This window comes from Stylophora pistillata, chromosome 1 (assembly GCF_964205215.1).
Source record: "Stylophora pistillata chromosome 1, jaStyPist1.2, whole genome shotgun sequence".
Taxonomy (NCBI): domain Eukaryota; kingdom Metazoa; phylum Cnidaria; class Anthozoa; order Scleractinia; family Pocilloporidae; genus Stylophora; species Stylophora pistillata.
Genome location: NC_142519.1, coordinates 35,416,059 through 35,436,456, shown reverse-complemented (window position 1 = coordinate 35,436,456; position 20,398 = coordinate 35,416,059). Strand labels below are relative to the sequence as shown.

Sequence of the window (20,398 nt, the reverse complement as noted above, 5' to 3'; positions counted from 1 at the left end):
AGATATATGCACTCAAAAAGATCATACATTTATTTATTTATTGGCCACAGCCGCCACAGGTGGCTTTCGTGGCTACGCCAGGTTGGTGAGGGTACGCCGGTTACGCCAAGCATTGCCTTCATCATACGCTTCAGTACGCCGACATCTTTTCGATCGCACGCCGGTACGCCGCAAAATTTTAAAACCCACGCCGAGGATCTTCGGCGTAACCTAAACTAAATGCACCCTGGCGAGGAGCCCGTTATTACCCTGTGAATAGAGCTTGTCTTTGAAAGTTTACATGCGTTCGTGGCGTCCGTCAAGAAAGTCCATGTCTACGAAAGCGAAGGAAGCGGATTTCACATGCGGTTGTTTATGTCAGCACTTGTTAGCTGCAACGGCACTTGTTAGCTGCAACGGCACTTGTTAGCTGCAACGGGGATTGAAAGAGGACACAATGGAGGGCACGTACATCTTCCAAAGCATCGTGTGCGTAGAAATCCTCATAAAAAAACAGCTTGATACACAGAAGGGAGATTGCTTTTACAAGGTTTTCCGTCAGGATTGAGAAGAGCGTTACCACCTTTAGCGAGTGTTTTGATGAGTGTAAGGCTATCGGCGAAAAACACTTTCTTCGACGATAATGTTTCTTTATTTGAATTTCCAGCACATCGTCGGAGTGTAGGAGTGTCGAACACAAAAGAATTATGGCCAATTAAAACGGTGTGACAATTGCGTAGTGCTGGAAAGGAAAGTGGTAAAAGATTGAAGACATTCGCTCAGGAGTGTACTCGAACATTCTCTTTGCAAAGTTCTCTCACCATTCACAGTTTTGACAGTGACTTGTTTACACGAGAAGCGTAGCTGCTGATATTTGCATGTAGGTAGCACCTATTTAGTGTTCCGGAAACCAGCCACGATATGGGAAAATAGCTCCGACGATCGCGATCGTGTTTGCGGCCGGATTCACGCGTATTTTGGCAGCCTACCTAGAAGCGTAAAACATAGTCTACTAGGCAGATGAAAAAATTATTCTGGCCTAAGCGCGGTGGCCATGTTTGTTTGTTTGTGGTTTTTTTTTTTCTTATTATTTTTTTTTTTTTCAACTTTTAAAAGTCCCAGGTAAATTAGAACCCAGTCTGCGCGCGCCAAAGAAACTATATCCAGCCTCTTTAAACAGGACGCGCTACATCGCTTACACGCGAGACACCCCTGAAGGCGCACGGTAACCATAAAACTACAGCACACTAAATCTATTTACAACAGTATTACTATTAGATGTAATATAAAAAAGGGCAGGGTTTTTTTTTTTCAGTTCAGTTTAGTTCGGCCTCGTGTCCCTGTGCTTGACCGGTCCTTAACCCAACCACGTTCCACCAACAAACGACTGATAAACCAAACTCACGATTCACAAACCAAACTCACATTTAACCCAGCTAAACGTAGAAGTTTCCAACTTTACGTAATTCGGTCTTCGCTCAGACTTTGCTTGACTCAGTTGTCTTCACTGGCTTACTGTCTGACAGAAGATAATCTTCTCCTTTTCCTTTTTCTGCGCTTTCTTTGGCCAGCTTCTCGGCACACATAAGCCCCCCGGCAATGGACTCTTTGTCGTGTAAAGGAACGATTTTACTGAATGACTCTTGAGTAATTGAAACGTGCCCTGATCCGAACGAGTCTCCGTAACTTTTAATCCTTCACCGCCGGTGACCTTCTCTCAAAACAGGGAGAAAAAAAACCTCACACCGTAACCACCCCAATCCTTATATACATGTGGACGCAAGGTGCCAAAAAAGAAGAAAACTATTTGATATATTAAAATAAAGATTAATTACACAACAGGTTACACAAGTGAAGAATATAAATTACGTAACAAATACAAATATCACACACTACGTTGATCCTAGCAAGGAGAATAAAAGAATTATTTACATACCCCTAAATAAATTCTTTTGGACGCTTTCATGACACAAGCACTGATTCAAGCGAATGACCTCTCGGAAAATCGTGCAAGCCGAACGTTTGCGATTTCTAATGCAACATCATTATTCCCACCGATCCGGCGATTTCTACATTTAGACACTCAAGTACGGACCAATACTCATGGTCTTAAAATAAGTGAGGAGAATTTGCTACCTTTCTATAATCAAGAATTGGATAGATATTCTAATCTTCTCGGATAAGGACGAATAAACCGTAGGCCCCGTCTCCTGCAGGGTTAGGGGTAGGAGACGTTAATTTCCCACGCACGAGATTAATGTGTGGTGGATGTCCTCCCCTGGGTGGGATGGGTGGATGTTGGCCCTGAAAAGCCCCTATGGGGAGTGGTCAATTAACCTATGTATGTCAGTATGTATGTATGTTAATTGCTGATCTCTTAGCCTGATTAACTTATTATTCATTACGTTTTTAATTGGTGACAAATTAGGGGAAGATAATGTTAATGGTTTACAAGTGTCTCTATGGCTCGAGAAAAATTGAAAACGTTAACACAAACTGGCTAATAGCCATAGTCTGAGCTACAGTTGGGGGTGATTTCGATTCTCATTGATTCAAACATCTGTGTGCCGATAAATGTACATAGTCAGACATTTGAAAGGTGTAAAATAAGAATCAATTCTACTTAATCTAAAAAAAACTTTATCTATGAAGTAAAAGCGTTATTTGGCGCATCAGAATTTAGGACCAAAAGTACACAAGGAGGACCGGGTCGATCCCACTGCTGAATAAACAAGGAGAATCAAACATGACATTGAAACACTTTATTGGGTACTATGGAAGGCCATACTGGACAAAAGTGGTCGAGAATAATTTTGTTAGCCGAGAAATAATTTTGTCCTTCGAGATATAATTTCGATGGTCCAGAAATATTTTTGACGATTAAGAAAACTTTTTCCTTGATCGATAAATAATTCTCTCTGACGAGAAATATATGTGGTAAGCCCAGAAATATATCAAAGGCTCGAGAAAACTTTTTCATTGGTCAAACAATTTTTTTTACGGGTTGAGAATTTTTTGGTAGATTGAGAATTAATTTTTCCGATCGAGAATTTTTTTGCCGATCGAGAATTTTCTTTGTCGACCGAGAAATTTTTTTCGAGCGTGAATTTTCCTGATGGTCGAGAATTTTTTTTTGTCGATCGAGAATTGTTCTGTCAATTGAGCTGGTCAGCGGGCGTTTTCGCTCCAAAATATGATCACATGGGACATCATATAGTACTAACGAAAATGGAAAGCGTACGCCGAAATCCGTCAGAAGGAGGTCATCTCGGGTCGATTTCCGATTATGAAATCCGAGCTTGCCCGATGTTGTCTTCATGATGAAGGCTCTAATTAGCATTTTAGACTCGCAAATTAGAGTAAAATGAACACGTACTCTGTTTTCGCTCATGATTTTGTATTGGCGTAAAATATATTTTCTTTTCTTTTTCCGTTGCTAAGCCATATTACAGTTCAAAAAATGTAATTACTGACGTTTGAGTGACATGGAAACGACCTAGTCAGAAATTAATATTCTGATAGCACGTTGAAGAGGTTCGCGTGCCTTCATGGTAGTTTCGGATTATTTAAGCGTTTCGCGATAAAATTAAATAATTCCAGGTCGGTCAGTCTTCGATTTGACCACTTTCTTTTTTATTTTTTGATGTAATTTTGTTCTACAATTCTCCGCAAAATATCACAACATTCATCGATTTTTCTGTGATTAGTATGGTAACCAGGTTCTATACTCTTTCCTTGGGGTTTCGTTCTGCTGCATTAGATGAGGCATACGTTTCCACATATTTTTTTGCCACGTCTAAAGAGTGTTTTCTTTTTAGTGGTTTTTCGCATCTGGCGTAGAACAGGCCTTTTTTGCAGAACCTTTCAGTTTCAGTGAATACATCCAATGCATTGCAGATTGTATAAGGATGCGTATACTACAAAAATGCGGTCGGCATTTCGAGTTTTTCAAAGTGTTGACATAACTTGATATGTGGTCAACCAAAGGCGTGAAATATTGGAAAAAACTTGGGAAGCGGAAAAGACCCACTTCGTTTTTACCCGAGTGTGACTTCTTTGGAAGAATTAATAGGGTATGAAACCTTTACGGATTGCCTGACTTGAAATTTGGTCCGAAGGCTCCCAAGATACCAATCTAAAAAACCGAGTGGGGCTTTTCTGTTTTTCGAAATTGATCTCCCGCAATGGTCTCCGGCGTAACGCGTATCGGTAAAATTTTGATAACCGAACTTGACAGAAAGATTGCAAAGCAACCAATAGGAATATCGAAAAAAACCCCACACGGTTTTGGAGACCAACCCCTTAGGATTGAAATTGTGCAGAAGTTTCACTTGTGCGGGTAAATCTGATACCCGATTAATTCGCTCAAAGAAACATCGTCCGTTTCGAATTGTCTCGCCTTGGTCGGCTTACGATTAGATCAAGCTAAAACGAAAGATTTTTTGCTGGACAGTACATTTAACCTTTCCATTGATACATAGTTCATGGCGGTTAGATAGCGCGGTAACAATTTCTTTCGCCAAGGACACCCGCGAAGGTCTAAGGTATCCTAAAAACACCGGAAATGATATTATTCCATACAAACTATCTTTGCACGAAAAAAAGGCATTATGAGAAGAAATACTTTTCAGGAGGAACATTAAGAGGTATGCATATGAGAACGATCTTCGCAGTAAGCAGCACTATTTAAGGAATAGTGAAATTAACACCTGAAAAAAATTCAGAACTGTACGGGATTCGAACCCATGACCTCTGCGATACCAGTGCAGTGCTCTACCAACTGAGCTAACAAGCCAACTTGGTGCTGGTAGAGTTGGTAGACCGCTACATTGGCATCGCAGAGGTCATGGGTTCGAATCCCGTACAGGCCTGAATTTTTTTCAGGTCTTAATTTTACTATTGCTTAAATAGTGCTGCTCACTGCGAAGATCGTTCTCGTATGCGTTTCTGTAACCGCAGTTCAAATAAATTCTTACCATTACGAGGTATTTGGAAAACTCAGTAAAAGCAATCTCGCCAAAAACTACCAAAAATCTTCTGCATTTTTGATGAACTAAATTAACGCAATATTGTTCAGGATTTATGTGGCGTACGGTTATGTACAATTTCTCGATTGACGGAAAAATTCTCAATCGACAAAAGCATTCTCGATCGACCAAAAAAATTCTCGGTGGGCAAAAAATTCTCGATCGACCGAATTAGTTTTCAATCTAACAAAAAATTCTAAACCAGTAAAAAAAATTGTTTGACCTATGAAAAAGTTTTCTCGATCCTTTAAAATATTTCTGGACTTCCACAATATTTCTCGCCAGAGAGAATTATTTCTCGACTAAGGAAAAAGTTTTTCTCAATCGTCAAAAATAATTCTGGACCATCGAAAATATATCTCGAAAGACAAAATTATTTCTCGGCCAACAAAATTATTCTCGACCACTTTTGTCCAGTATCGCTTTCCATAGGGTACAATATTGCTGAAAAAAAAAAAATGCCTTACAAAACTATTTAAAACCAACGGAGCGTATAGGTATAAAAAAGCAACATATACTTTTTACACGAGTCAAACTTTTCAATGAAAAATGCTTGCAGTGGCTTTCCATTTTTATTAAAACAATATAACACAAAATAATCAGTCCACGATACTGACACACCATTCACAAACGCCAACTTCAGTGGTGAAGCAATAAGCGAGAACTGTAACACAAGCTTGAAGTCACTGTCATTGTTATAGCTACTATAAATGATGTAACGGTAAATGCCACCAGCTTCAGCCAACCAATAGCTATTTCCTCATGACAGTACATTACAAGTGGGTTGTATAGCCTGAGACTGGTTCAGTCTCCTCCTCGGTTCCTGTTAAGTGTAGAGTAAGCGACAAGAAACGGAAAAATCTTTAATTATCAATGATATTTAAATTCTGGCCATGCCTCGAGAATTTCTGTAATTCCTTCTCTGAAGGTTTTCCCATCGTCTTATCTTAAAGATGAAATATTCTAGAGTGTAGCCCAAATGTGTTGGTTGTTACGATATATGCAGAGGCATGATTAGGTGGCAATGGTTTGTGGGAAGGGGAATGGGGTCTCTTGGATTTCAGAAACCCCTCTTTTGAGCTTTAGCCATGACTTTAGTATTGAGGGGAAAGGAGGGCGTATCGCAATTGAATTCTTTGAAATAAGCTATTTTTATTCACTTTTGAAAAAAGACAAGAAAATTGATTTGGAAACAGATCCACTAAATGAAGGGGGAAAGGAGGAAAGTCTGGACTTGCTCTGCTTCTCAGTTGCTGACACTCTAATTATGTTAAAGTGCACCTAAACCCAAATTTTTTTTTCGCTTAACGAAATAAGCTTATTTTTTGGAGTATTTCTGTGCAAAAATTTTTTAATTTGCTCAAATCTTTAATTTTCTATGCCCAGTCAAAATACGGAAAATCGGCCGCCATCTTGCCTCACGACCGAGTTTAAAGAAGAATGGCTCTAGCGGGTAATGTGACGTCAAATCGAGAACACGAAAGTCTGCATCTCACACATTTTCACTTGTTTGGGAAGATTGTCGTCGATATTGTCCGAAATATGCCGACTAGGTGTGTTGCATGAAGAATGTATGAAGCGCGATACCCTCTTGCAAATTTCGCACGTTGCTACATCCTTCTACAACACACTTAGTCGGCATATTTTCGGACAATTATCGACTACAACCTTCCCAAACAAGTGAAAATGTGTGAAATGCAGACTTTCGTGTTCTCGATTTGACGTCACATTACCCACTAGAGCCATTCCTCTTTAAACTCGGTCGTGGGGCAAGATGGCGGCCGATTTTCCGTATTTTGACTGGGCATAGAAAATTGAAGATTTGAGCAAATAAAAAAATTTTTGCGCAGAAATACTCAAAAAAATAAGCTTACTTCGTTAAGCGAAAAAAAGTTTTTGGGTGTAGGTGCACTTTAAGGTGCATCACAGGACTGCAATTTTCGTTGAAGAAGTGTGTACTATATTTGCAAATTTCAAAATTTTTTTTAATATTCTACTTCCTTCTCTTTAGGAATTGACCCTTTATTACATAATTCCGTGGAGTTCATCCATATATAACTACCCACACAAACCCGGCTTTAAGTCAGCTAACAAACTGATACTCACCTTTCTTCCCGCAGACTGTCTTGTAAATTTGAAAAATTATAACAAGCAGCAAGCTAAAAGCAGCCAGTGAGCTGGGCACGAATGAGAACACGTTTTGTACGTAACTCCCACACTCTTGACAATCGGCAGACTCACTGGGGAAAAAAGCGATCATTTTATCTCTTTTTAAACAACATTTATTTCGCTTTCTTAATTCTTCTACATAGCCCTTAAGCACAATATTACTTTTTGCAATAAAAATTCCCCCTTCGTTTACTCTTCACTTATCTTGAGTCACTTTCTTTTGTTTCGCGAGAATATCCCATGAATTTTAAAGCTCTTGGAACGCATTTTATGCGCCATGAAATGCTGGTAGAGTTTATAGTTGGACAGGATGGAGCCTGGTAAGGGCGAAGGATGCAAAGGAGGAGAGGAGAAGAAAAGACCAATAGCAACAGCGTTGAATAACAAGAAGAACAAAGAATAAAGAAAAGAATATGTATAACGCAAAACCAAAAAAAAAAAATGCGAAAGAAAATGGAAGAAATAAACTTAAGTAAAACAAAGGACAAAGAAGAAAATGAAACAGGCTGGGAAGCCTATTTTGCTAAAAAGTCATATTATATCTTGCAGTAATAAAAATAATTCTTATCTCAAAACCGTGAGAAGTCCAAGTTTACCTTCCTTTAGGAAATAGAACTTGTATGACGAGATACAGAGTTCCTGAGGTCAGGTTGGAGACAATACCTACGACAGAGAATACCAAACCAGAGCTGGCCTGCAGGAAAAATCATACAACAAAATGGATTTATTTTAAACAAAAAGAAAGGTAAAAAATCTTTGTTCATTTGCTATTTGTAGCGCGGTCTTACTTATCTTAGTAATAGAATTCAATTCAATTTGTATACTGTAGTTGTCACAAATAAAGTAAAAATTTGGAGAATAGACTAGATTAAGTGTCCTCCAACTTACTTTGTTTTCTCCAATAAGTTCGGTTGCAAAACTAAGTGCATTAACAAACATGGCGGAGGACCCAAACCCCAGTAGAACAACGGCCGGGTAAGTGAACACCCTTGTTGACTGGGTAATACGCATAAACCACAAGCACGATCCAATTACAGTCAGAGCAGCAACAATGAAAGACCACTGAAACAAGATGGGGAGTTTCAGAAGATAGCAAATATATACCATTAAATTTTGACTTTGAATATTACATTTCCAGTACTCTGATTGGTTCACCCAGTTCCAGACATCAGTTCACTTGCCGAATTATGTTTTATGTAATGAGATCCACCCAAGCTTTGCTGAGTTGGACTGGGTTGTGTTTAGCTAGAAGAGAACGCTTCTCCGGAACAACGGAAATTAAGTAACGATTAAAAACAAAGCCATAAATAAAAGTACGAAATGACACTATCTGATGGTACGTATCTTTGACGTTTTACCCATGTATTGAAAAAAAAATGCAGCTGAATTCTGGAACTCATGATCTATAAAAAAGATACCCACGTCAGAAAAAAGAGCCTATTACCTTTAAAATTTCAAGTTGACTCGTAAATTTTCCTTTGACATTTCTCGCTCTGGCTAGGCCTTTAGTTGCAAAAGTTTCTTTATGAAATTCCTTTGAGCAGCCATGATATTGGTTTCCTCCGTTTGCTACCATACAGCAAAATATTTGAATGTGCACAAAGCTTCTTGATAAGCTTGAAATTTTAGAAATTGGACCTTGAACCGAACGCTTGTTCAATACGTTTGGGACAATACGTTTGTTTAATGCGTTTGGGACTCGAGCCCATAACTTGTACATTCGAAACAAGAAACATATTATGATCTGATTACTTAAGAAAGCTTAGCCTTTTTTTTAACAAAACCGCGTCCTAAACAAACTTGAATGTAGTTAAACCTTTTGTCCGGAACATTTATTTTTGTGAATAGTGTAAAGAGGGCCAAAAGCTAAAGGTGGAAGGATATTTATTTCATTTAATCAATCTTCTTGAGGAAGCCTGAAGCCCACTGCAGCTGATTGCTTAAAACCGTGGTTTAGGCTAGACTTGTGTGTAAATTAACAGCCCAAAAAGTTCAGTTTATTTAAACGTGGGCAGTCGACGATCGCTTCAATTTCGGTTCCATAAGCCAAAAAATTGAACAAACTGTGCCTAACTATAACGCTTGTTGACCAGCTGGAACCGAAAAACACAGTTAATGCTTTTCTCAAATAAATTTTTAATCGTACTCTTCCAAGAACGCTTTTTGGATTTGGAAATCACTTTATTTTGAGCAGGTATTTAGATCTAGCATTGTAAACTGCTTAGTGTTGGAATGTCATCCGGCTCCGGCTTGTTGGATATGAGCGCTTGAGACCATAAACAAAAAGAGCAATTAAGTTACTATTCGGTCAACAATTTTGTCCACGATCATTGCTTACATTAGAACGTTATGTGAAAATAGTTTTCTTTCTTTTTATTACCTGGTTTCCTACTTTTCCAGAGAGCTTCCTTGATATTTGGGTAGACAATGTGGCACTCACTAACAATATCAATGGCAGAATGGCAATCGCTTCCTTAAAAGAAACATAATAGTCTGAAGTTTTAAAAAAATACAAGTTTTCTCCTGGTCGATTTGATTGTTTTACTGTCATTAAAAAGTATTTTGTTCAATTGAATTTGTGTGACTGAATTCCCCCATCAAAGGAACACGTTTTTCTTTGGTAGAATTTCAACATAACTTTAGGAGGTTTCTACACATTTTCCGCTCTTGGTATAGCCTGGGGACTTTCTTGGCTATGAACAGTCTAGTATTAGGGCTAACAGGGAAGCGATTCGGATTGTTTAACTCGTCAATAGTCCAGCCTAAGCAGTAATTGGACAAAACTGCCCATTTTTCAATTCTTTAAAAAGTTTAATGAATTATTTGATGATATTTTTGTCCATTTATCTGTCTGCCTGTCTGCCTGTCTGTCTGCCTGTCTGTCTGTCTGTCTGTCAGTCAGTCTGTCTGTCTGTCTGTCTCTCTGTCTCCTCTATTGTCTCACGGGAAAGTTGGCTTACTGACAGGGAAGGAGGAAGTAAGGAAAGGATAATGGATGAGTAACCAGTTAATTGTTTTACCACTGTAGAAGATCACTACAACGTTCAGTAGCTTTCAAACCCAGAAAAAAAGGTCTGTACATACTTTTTCAAATTTCAGTTTGTCAGTCAGGAGCAGGGGCAGGTAGGCGTAAAACACATCCTGTGAACCTTTTGTGCACGCGTAAATAATTGCAACCTAAAAAGGGAGAAAAATCATAAGCATTTATGAAAAATCACCCAACCCGTTAAAGAAATTTACCAATAATACTGAACTAACTTACGATCAATATCACCTGCACCAAAAACAAAATTAGGTTACGTTTCGAAATATCAAAGTCAGCCTCATAATCTGTGGAACACATTTCAGTGGCAGAGACAAAAATCATGTGGTATCTTGTACGTATTTCTCCCTCGATCATTTGGAATAGACTCAGTTGAATTTCTCATGATAAACTATTAGTTATATGTTCTTCGTGATTTAGTGTGTAAGCTAAAGATTACAATGAAGATGCACAAATCAAGTTACTTTGTACAAATGAGGATCTTTGAGCCAGCTTCGCACTGTCTTTGGTTTTGGTGGATGAGCGGATTCTACATCAGAAGCAGATGGCAGAGCTTTTCTCTCATCTTGGCTAACATCCTGAAAATGTTGGTTAAGCTGTGTTTCAGTTGTGTCAAATCCTTCATTGTCAACACCGGAGGTCCGTTTTTGACCTTGGTTGTATACTTTTGACTTCTGTTGTCCATTTTCCATTATTCCCTCACCATCCTCTTCACTTATATTATCTATGGGTCTGACATTGTCTGGCTTCGCGTCGTTTTCTTCTTTAGAATCCTTTTCTTTTGTCATCATTTTATCAAAGATGCTCATCATAAGGTTTATTTTTCGCTCTTTTGGTAATTCCTTAACAAACGTGAGGTCGTCCTCACTTTTGACTGTCATTGAGACAACGGGCATGTTCGGTGTAGGATCATGCTCTTCATTTTCTACGGTCTTAATTTCGGAAACCTCCTCAGTTTCACTTCCTCCAAATAGGGCTGCAAAAAATGTTCGGGAGAAACTTCTTTCTCCAACAGGGCAGGTTTCTTCTTCAGACAATCGCAGACTGTGAATTACTCTATCACGGATATCTTTCTTTCTCTGTTGATCTATGGCAAATCAAAATAAAAAACGACGTGGTATGTAAACGACGTGCTGTGTAGATTAAAAACATCACTGAGACAAATAAAACGTCTATTGACTTCAGAAAAGCGATGAAATTAAGAAGAAATTGTTAAGGAAGATATCGAGTGGAAACTTTGCTGAAAGCAAGGCAAGTGAAGTTGTTGCACAGCCTTACGAATAATGAATAACGACTCACCTATTCCAAAATACGCCAATGACTGTAAGACAACAGGCGATGGTATGAAGGAGCTTTCAGTCTGTAACAAATATAAAGCAGTAAATTACACAATATTATTTTGGATGAGATCACCAGCAATGGACACATAGTAAATATTTACATTAACCGTAGGTCACTGATTGGCACATTTTCCCCAATATTTGTATATACTTTGATGTGCGCTTGGCGCGGTTAGCTACAGGTCTAACCTACAGGTCTAAATCCAAGGCAGTAATGTGGGTAAAAGTGATTGTGGACTCCGATCTTTGGTGTAAGAGACCCCTTTTGCAATGCAGAGGCAAGAGTCCAATTTCCTTCAATAAGGGATCGAATAATTATTTCAAATGAGACGAAACATTTAGCTGTAAATAAAGAATTCAAAAACTGCTAAACTTAAAAGAGAAACAAGGAAAAAATTTTTTAATAGCAAAAAAGGAAAAAAACCTAATTCTACTCCGAAAACGGGCGTCCACGTTAACTTTAATTGATATAATGATATGTACAGAAAAGACCTACAATCTTATGTAAATATGAATGTAAAGAATTACGCCGTAGGTCATTAGCGGTTATGCAAGAGTGTGTATGTGTACCCGGACTGAAATTAAAGTGATGTATTAGTAAGTACATTAAAGTTTCTATACGACCAACATGGTTTTTATTGTTTTAGTATCTCTTTAACCTGTAAAAGAGTGTTTTTGTAAAAAAAAATTTGATTCTGACGCCTCTTCACCCTAAAATCGAGCTTTAAAGTTCCCGCTTCGGCCACGCCCAATGAAGTTGACCGCGTAAGGGAAGATTGGTGATGAGTGACGTCATTCCAGGAGCGTTTCGAGCGTCGTGTTGTTACTTTGCTTGACAAACGCAGTACTTTTACAACACATCTATCGGGCATATCTATGTCGCCGAAAACTCTTTACCTTACAAAAAAAAAACAGTGAAATGAACCACTGGCGGGTTTGGCGCGTTCCTGATTTGACGTCACGACCTATTCTGAACCCAATCTCTTTTTTGCTCCAACTCACGGTCACCTTCAATGGGCGTAGCCAAAGCGGGAAGTTTAAAGCTCGATTTCAGGGCGAAGACTCATCAGAATCCAATTCTTATTTAAGAATACTTTTTTACATGTTAAATACATACCAAAACTATAAAAACCCTGTTGGCTGCATAGACACTTAAGTTGACTGCCTGTCTCCATATAATTTGTGGTTACTCATGTTTGCTAGCTCCTTCTCTGTCTCCTTTTTTCAGATGTAACTTACTTTAAATCAATCAATTTAATCGAACTTATTAATTTCTGATAAAATTGCAAATGACTGTAATAAGAGAGATAAGGAAACCAAAAGTTTCTTTTAATGGTGCAGTTTTGTGTAATTAGAATTTACCATAGAATCTGCAGTTGACTCAGGAAGCGCCTTGTCCTTTGAATCCTCTGAAGGTTCTTTGGTTCCAAAATGGAAAATAGCAGAGCAAACCAGTCCTACTGCTGTCAATATCAGAGTTATCACCTGTAGATGAACAGACGTTACAACTGTAGTTAAGTGACTTTAATGATAGACATAACATAAATATAATTGTCCCAAGCGATAACCCTAATTAAATTAACATGAGCCCATCTACCACAACCTGAAAGGTCGGATGCTCAGTTTTATTCTGTGTCTCGGCTGAAGGAGCAGTAAATAGCACAGGAAGAAAGGAAGTAGAGAAAAAAATTAACACTGAAACAGTAATAATCAGTGGCAGTAATAGAATCATGTGGATATTATTAATTACCAGAAAATCCATTGAGCTTTCTTTTGTTAACTGATCATGGCTATCTTGTCCAAGAATTAGCCACGCCACAAGGTAGGAAACGATGCCAGTTAAGTACATGAAAGCCGTTCTGTAAATAGGTAGTCAACTGCAAGTGAGCTTTGAAAAATCTTTACGTTTTGTAGAGGGAAGAACAGCCTAAGAATTTACTTGTTACTAATTAAATGTAACTGTTTTTGAAGTGAAATCAACTTCTACAGATACAAAACTTGATAAGATTTGTCTGAAGTAAGATCTAATAAGACTTAACGCCGAAATACGGACATACTGACGAAACCGGGAAGTCATGATTCATATAACTATTATCTTTATGATTACATTTGTTAGTTTGATTTTCATTATTATTAATTTTACTATCATTATTATTATTATCATTGTCATTATCATTATTATTGTTTTATCCAAACCCTTTTAAGTAACGAGAACAATCGCGACGAGGGCTGCGCAACTCACGCAAATTTATTTGGTTCAAGTGCCTTGATATTGTACCTCTTGCTACGTCATAAAAGTACACGAATGTCAGGCATGGTTACTTGGCTGTTTAGCGGTTAAACTGATTGATCACCAGTCCAGTCGTAATTCGTGCGGCAGGGAGTCCTCTTTCTCATCACACCTCAAGCTTCCATGCCGTTCGCGCTATGAACACACGCTTTGACCCAATCTGAGTCTTGCGCTAATTCAAAACTTTCAGCCCGAGTGTAATGAACTTGTCTCAGCATGAATATAACTTTAGCGATCGAAAGAGTTTCACAAACCTTAAAGTAGTAAGCTTTGTGGCCTCACTTTGATCCTTTGCCAAAACAGGAATAATCGACAAGTGCGATATGTCAACGAAGTTGATGGAAAATGAAAGTACGGTGGCAATGAGAAAGTAATACAACAGCACCACCCATTCACTGGTTTCACTGCCGCAAACTAAACATTTGCTGAAAAACAGCGGCAGACCTATTGCAGTTGTAATAGTTCCAAACAAATGCCACGATTTTTTCTTTCCATGCTTGCGTGACAGGACCGGAATCTTAACCTTATCACATAAAAAACCTGCTACTGGAACAAATATAAATGCACCGGCAAAAAGACTGTAAAGAGCAATCAAGCCGGCATAGGTTGCAGGAATGCCAACCACTCTCATGAGAAAAATCATCCGGAATGTTTGTAACATGCGGCGAGTGACATCATTAATCACATGCCCGACTCCGCAGGAAAACTGCTGAAAGTACGATAGTCCTCTCCAGTTATGATTTTTCTTGACCTCCATGTCCAAATCCGCAAATACAAACAACCTAAAGAGGAATAAAGATAAGAAAATAAAATCAAAATCAAAAATAAAACAATAAACAAGAAAAAAAGGCAAGGAAAAAGCATTTTATTAAACCCCGAAATTACAAGGCAAAACTTGAGGGCCCAGGAGGACTGACAGGAAACAAAATTAAAAAAATAACCTACCCTTAAACCCTTCCATTATGCGATAATTTTTATAGAGTTTAAAGTATAGGCGACAATTCTGCTGGAAGTTTTCTCCAGAAATTTACAGGTTGAATTTACAGGAGATTTTATACTTTTTCCTTTGGAGGACAGAAGTAAAGAATGATGATGTCACCATTTATAACTTTGTGCATCGTTGCTGTCCGTCGTGTCAATAATAGATCATAGATGAAATAAAAACGTGATAAAAACAACAGTGACACACTCGGCTGCACCACGTTTTGATTAGATTCCATATTGCTGTGCATCTGGTCAATAATAGATCATAGATGAACTAAAAACGTGATAATAACAACAGTGACACACTCGGCTGCACCACGTTTTGATCAGATTCCATGTTGCTGTGCGTCTGGTCAATAATATATCATAGATGAAATAAAAACATGATAATAACAATAGTGACACACTCGGCTGCGCCGCGTATACCGCATTCTGTTTTCACCACATTTTGACGTTATCCGTGACCTATTATTAAACAGACAGCAATTGGGTTATTAAGGCCGAACTGAAATTTGAATGCTATAGGTAAAACTTCATTGTCCCTAATCAGTGATGTATGGTGTCAACAACAAATTGTGGCCGTAAAAGGTTACTGTTTGACGTGAAGGTTTTCCCAAATATCCTAGCCTTTTAAAAATAGATGGACGGAAGTACTTTTTCTAGCTCTTCCCAAGATTTCTTCACAGCTCGGTAGAAGCGCCTATTGATGTAATTAAACATTAAATTGCAGGAACAGTGAGAAAACTGCGAATGATTGACGCCATTAAACTTTTGCTTCACACTTTTAACTCAGAGCATACAGGAGAATTTATTACTTTTTACTTTGGAGGACAGAAGTATAGAATGATGATGTCACCATTTATAACTTTGTGCATCGTTGAGGTGCGTCGTGTCAATAATAGATCATACATGAAATAAAAACGTGATAAAAACAACAGTTACACACTCGGCTGCACCACGTTTTGATTAGATTCCATATTGCTGTGCATCTGGTCAATAATAGATCATAGATGAAATAAAAACGTGATAAAAACAAAAGTGACACACAAGTCGGCTGCACCGCGTTTTGATCAGATTCCATGTTGCTGTGCGTCTGGTCAATAATATCTCATAGATGAAATAAAAACGTGATGATAACAACCGTGACACACTCGGCTGCGCCGCGTATACCGCATTTTGACGTCATTTTGACGTCATCCGCGACCTATTATTGAACAGACAGCAATTAGGTTAGTAAGGCCGAATTGAAATTTGAATGCTATAAATTTCAGTTTCCCTAATCAGTGATGTGTGGTGTCAGCAACAAATTGTGGCCGTAAAAGGTTACCAAAAGGTTGCTGTTGACGTGAAGGTTTTCCGAAATATCGTAACCTTTTAAAAATAGATAGACGGAAGTACTTTTTCTAGCTCTTCCCAAGATTTCTTCAAGGCTCAGTAAAAGCACCTATTGATGTAATTAAAAATTAAATTGCAGGAACAGTGAGCAAACTGCGAATGATTGACGCCATTAAACTTTTTCTTCACACTTTTAACTCAGAGCATACTTGTTTGACTCTTTCGAGATAGTACTAGTTAATTACTAATCTTTCTAAAAGTGTTTGGTTTGAGAACATCAGCCCAGAAGTTTACTTGTCTGGAATAAGTTAAGTGCTTGAAAAGAGAAGAGTTATAACTACTTTATGTCAGACGATTTGCAGTCGATCAATTGATCGCTCTTTCTAACCTAACTATCAGGTGATGAAGGCATTAGCCTAAACAGCTCCTCAGTGAATACGCTTCGTCTTGGAAAATGGATTCAAATGATGAGATTTGTGTAGTTTATCAAGAGTTGTGCTTTATGAGATAACGAGGAAACTATTTTTTTAGAGAAAAAATACTTTCTGCGGTAGACCATGCATATTTTTTACGCATCGTTCACAACTCAAATGATGGATGAGTATTTTGCTGTAAAGGCAACTCAACAGATGCTATTCTTTAATTACGAAATCGTAATTCAATACTGACATGGAAATACTGGCATCTTTTCAAGCCGGAAAAATCAACGATGATAACACTCATTGGTAGCTACTTCTAGCCAGCTATTTATGTATTGGAACTGAATCTTGAAGCTTTGCACGGGTGTACAATTAACATGGAGATAAATTTTTTTAGCAATAGATCTATTTCATATAAAATTTGCACTTTCAGGATAAATCATAGCACTCTGCACTATTGGGATTAAATGAACAAATTCTCTGCCTATCGGAAATCCCGAATTTCAACAAAATTGCTGTTTCTCGCATGAAAAAGAAATCCGCTACGAACTAAAAGACCAAAAGGCCTACTCATTAAGAGCATGCATGGTCAAAGATCATTTTCAGCCTATTTGTTGAAACAAACTCCAAGAAGAACATATATAGAAAAGCCATCTAATATGGTAATCGCATGCAAAAAAATCTATGAATCAGACGAACCATCTTCATTCGTAAAGTTATCGGTACTGTGAGTGTGATTGCTGTCTTTCGCACGAGATGTTTGTGAAAAGCTGTTGAAATAAATGAGCGCTATTCACGCACGTACCAATTTAGTTATTCTACATTTTTGACTTCAAAACTCAAATTTTCATTTCTTGATAAAGATCCTGCGGTTAGTCTTTTGAACTACGAAAAAAACAGTTAAACACTTAACTCGACAAAGTCTTACTATGTAAGTCGCTCACCTTGTTTTGAGATTTCTATGATCCAAATTTGTTTTATCGAAGTATGTAACCAGACCTGACTGAGCTGCACCGATGGTTGGACCCCAAGTGTTCAAGATTCTAAATCAACCAAAGATATAGCGAGGCCAGGGTTGCTAATATTTATGTACGAGTTCACTCTCATTCAGGCGAATCAGCATGGCTTTCTATTGTGCGCAACAAAGATAAGTTATACTTGGGCACAAATCTTTTTTTATCCTATTTTGTGTTACACCGGGAAAAAGAGTGATTATGAAAGGTAATTATGTCTTTTGCATTATATGATCGGTCGACCTTCGAGTACATAACAAAGCCACAGGCAGCGGATGTGACGTCTTTCCGCACTAAAAGCGCACATGAATTAAAAAAAAAAAATGATCCAGGCGGGTAAACTTCCATTTTAGTAATTGCTGTGAAGAAACCTGATGAAAAATCTTGTAAGTAAGGAGAGTTGACGAAATTGTTACAAGGATTGAATAGACAAGAATACCTAACAAACACTGATTCAATCAAATGACCTCTCGGAATATAGTCATAGTCTGAGCTACAGTTGGGGGCGATTTCGATTTTTATTGATTCAAACATCTGTGTGCCTATAAATCTACATAGCTTAGTATTGGAATGGTGTAAAAATGAGAATCGATTCTACTTTATGTAAATAAAAATTTTCTATCTATGTGGTAGTAGCGTTATCCGGCGCATTAAAATCAGGACCATAAGAACACAAAGGACTGAGTAGATCCCGCTGCCGAAACAAAGACTTCTACCTTTAAACTTTTACAGGCTGACGTTTATAAACCTAGTAAATATGTGTGGCTGAGAGATGCTTTACACTCATATATTGGTGCAAAATAAGAAGTGTTACTTTATTTATGCTAAGCTTTTCTATGAATTGAGAACACTAATGCAAATGCCGATGGTGGGCTAGTCTAAAGTACCAATGAATAAAGGCTGATAGTTTCTAAAGAAACTGTTTGGGGCTGTGTCGGTGGGGGTAACGAAATAATTTGAATATATCAACAAAGTTGAAATGGTAAATTGATTCAACTTAGCGGCCTGCTCCCAGTTGGCTTGTTAGCTCAATTGGTAGAGCGCTGGACTAGTATCGCAGAGGTCAGTGGTTCGAGTCCCGTACAGGCCTGATTTTTTTCAGGTCTGATTTTCGCTATTGCTTAAATAACGCTATCTACTGCGAGGATCGTGCATCATATGTATCTAATACCGCAGTTCAAAATATATGAACTTCATATATTCATTGTATCTAATTACAGCATTATAACACTTCTCTAGCGTTTTAGTTCAAACCTTTGATGTCATGTTGTAATAAGTACCCGCTTTTGTATTACATCATACTGTAAAATTTGATTCATCTACTTGTCTGTTATATAATTACTCACGTTCTGTTACTCATTGATTGAAGATGACATAAGCATGCCGAAACATGTCTCTCAAAAAAGTTGTCTATTTCTTACAAATTTATAGTTATGATCTTTTATTTTTAGTTTGTACTTGAACTTGGCTCAATTCTTTCCGTGCTAGACATTTTAATCGCTTGTTGTGGTTGAGGATAATTAGTTTCATAGGTGGTCATGTTTGGGTTTGTAAAACTGACCTTGAGTTTTACCCACACTGAATATCCTGTTTAGGAAATTCCCACGGTTAGCTAACCTAAACATGTCTGTGATTTTTACATCAAATGCGAGGGCACTCCTTGCTGAAGTTGGAAGATGTTCTGTTCAGACTACTAAAATGTTTTGTTCCGACTACTAAAATATTTTGTTCAGACCACTAAAATAACTTCAAGCGAAAAGCACATGTTTTTTATATACCATAATAGTAACGCAACAAAAATGTCCTCAGTAGGGTGGTCCCGTCATAAGTCCAGTCTCACTGGGGGGTGTGAGATCCTCCCACTGCGGGTCCTGGCCCGAACATCCTTTCCACCTCTCCAATACTTTTGGAGACTTGACACTGATTTCTGTGTAACTTGTTTCTTCTTCGCCCTTTTCTTGACCTTTCGAGTAACGACTCCCCACCGTAAGCAGCGCTTTCACCTGATTCACCACTTCCAAATTGAGTACTGCTTGCTTCCAGATGAGGTAGCCTCTGTACAGGTCTCCTTAGAAGCCCTTTCTTTGTCTTCAAAACAACAGTACGAATCAAGCCGTCTTTTCCAGGAAGCAATCTTTCAACTCTTCCCATCGGCCACTTTCCTCTCACTCCGTCCTCTCTACGAGGGCGCCTGTAGGATCTGCGGTAAGGACGATGACGGCGACGATTCTGTGCCGGACGCTCTTCTCCCTCTTCTCCTCCTTCATGATCACCATCTCGTTCTTCTTGTTCATCGCCTTCAGGGCGTTCCTCATCAGACCTGCGCCTATATCTGGGACGTGGTCTTCGGCGGAGTCGCCTCTTCTCCTTATCATCCTCCTTCGGTTTAACCTCTCCGTTGGTAGCGGAGTTGGGCCCGCCACGGGGGCGGCGTCTCCCACGACGGAAATGTCGATAGTTGCGGTAGTAGTTTCTTCGGCAGTCCAGAGCATATTTGCTTCCTCGCACAGGGCTTCCACCTGGTCCTGTCACGTTGGCTGCTTCTGGTCCCTTCGCTCCTGATACAACATCAAACTCCACTGTCTCCCCATCTCCAACACTGTGCAAGTACTTCTTGGGATTGTTCTTCTTGATGACAGTCTGATGAACAAATATATCCTCCTTGTTGTCATCTCGGTTGATAAAGCCATAACTGCTCTTCACGTTAAACCACTTTACTGCACCAGTCACTTTACTGGCAACAACTTTCTTCTCAACCGGCTGTTTTTCTTCAACTTGAGGCTCTTCAGTCGTAGTCAT

General features: G+C 38.5%; 2 protein-coding genes and 1 non-coding gene across 5 annotated transcripts; all 3 read right to left on the bottom strand.

The window, feature by feature from the left end:
- Positions 1-4,701: 4,701 nt before the first annotated feature.
- Trnat-ggu (transfer RNA threonine (anticodon GGU)) lies at positions 4,702-4,774 on the bottom strand. The gene has a single exon. It is a non-coding gene; the product is annotated as a tRNA-Thr (tRNA).
- Positions 4,775-5,565: 791 nt separating this feature from the next.
- Positions 5,566-17,810, bottom strand: LOC148742243 (uncharacterized). Of its 3 annotated transcripts, XM_088753242.1 has the most exons (12): positions 17,531-17,787; positions 14,103-14,630; positions 13,309-13,417; positions 12,921-13,043; positions 11,518-11,578; positions 10,683-11,305; positions 10,260-10,352; positions 9,556-9,648; positions 8,064-8,237; positions 7,772-7,869; positions 7,113-7,246; positions 5,566-5,829 (listed from the first exon to the last, which is right to left on the bottom strand). In XM_088753242.1, exons 2-12 carry the CDS (start codon positions 14,603-14,605, stop codon positions 5,780-5,782), a joined length of 2,061 nt encoding a protein of 686 aa, XP_088609368.1. In that variant the 5' UTR covers positions 14,606-14,630; positions 17,531-17,787; the 3' UTR covers positions 5,566-5,779. The 3 variants fall into 3 exon arrangements, with proteins under 3 accessions (XP_088609368.1, XP_088609384.1, XP_088609379.1); XM_088753258.1 differs by lacking the exon at positions 8,064-8,237 and having other exon boundaries at positions 17,531-17,810; XM_088753253.1 differs by lacking the exon at positions 17,531-17,787 and having other exon boundaries at positions 14,103-14,930.
- A 1,610-nt stretch (positions 17,811-19,420) lies between these two features.
- On the bottom strand, positions 19,421-20,398 carry LOC148742242 (uncharacterized). The gene has a single exon (XM_088753280.1). It carries the CDS (start codon positions 20,396-20,398, stop codon positions 19,436-19,438), a length of 963 nt encoding a protein of 320 aa, XP_088609406.1. The 3' UTR covers positions 19,421-19,435.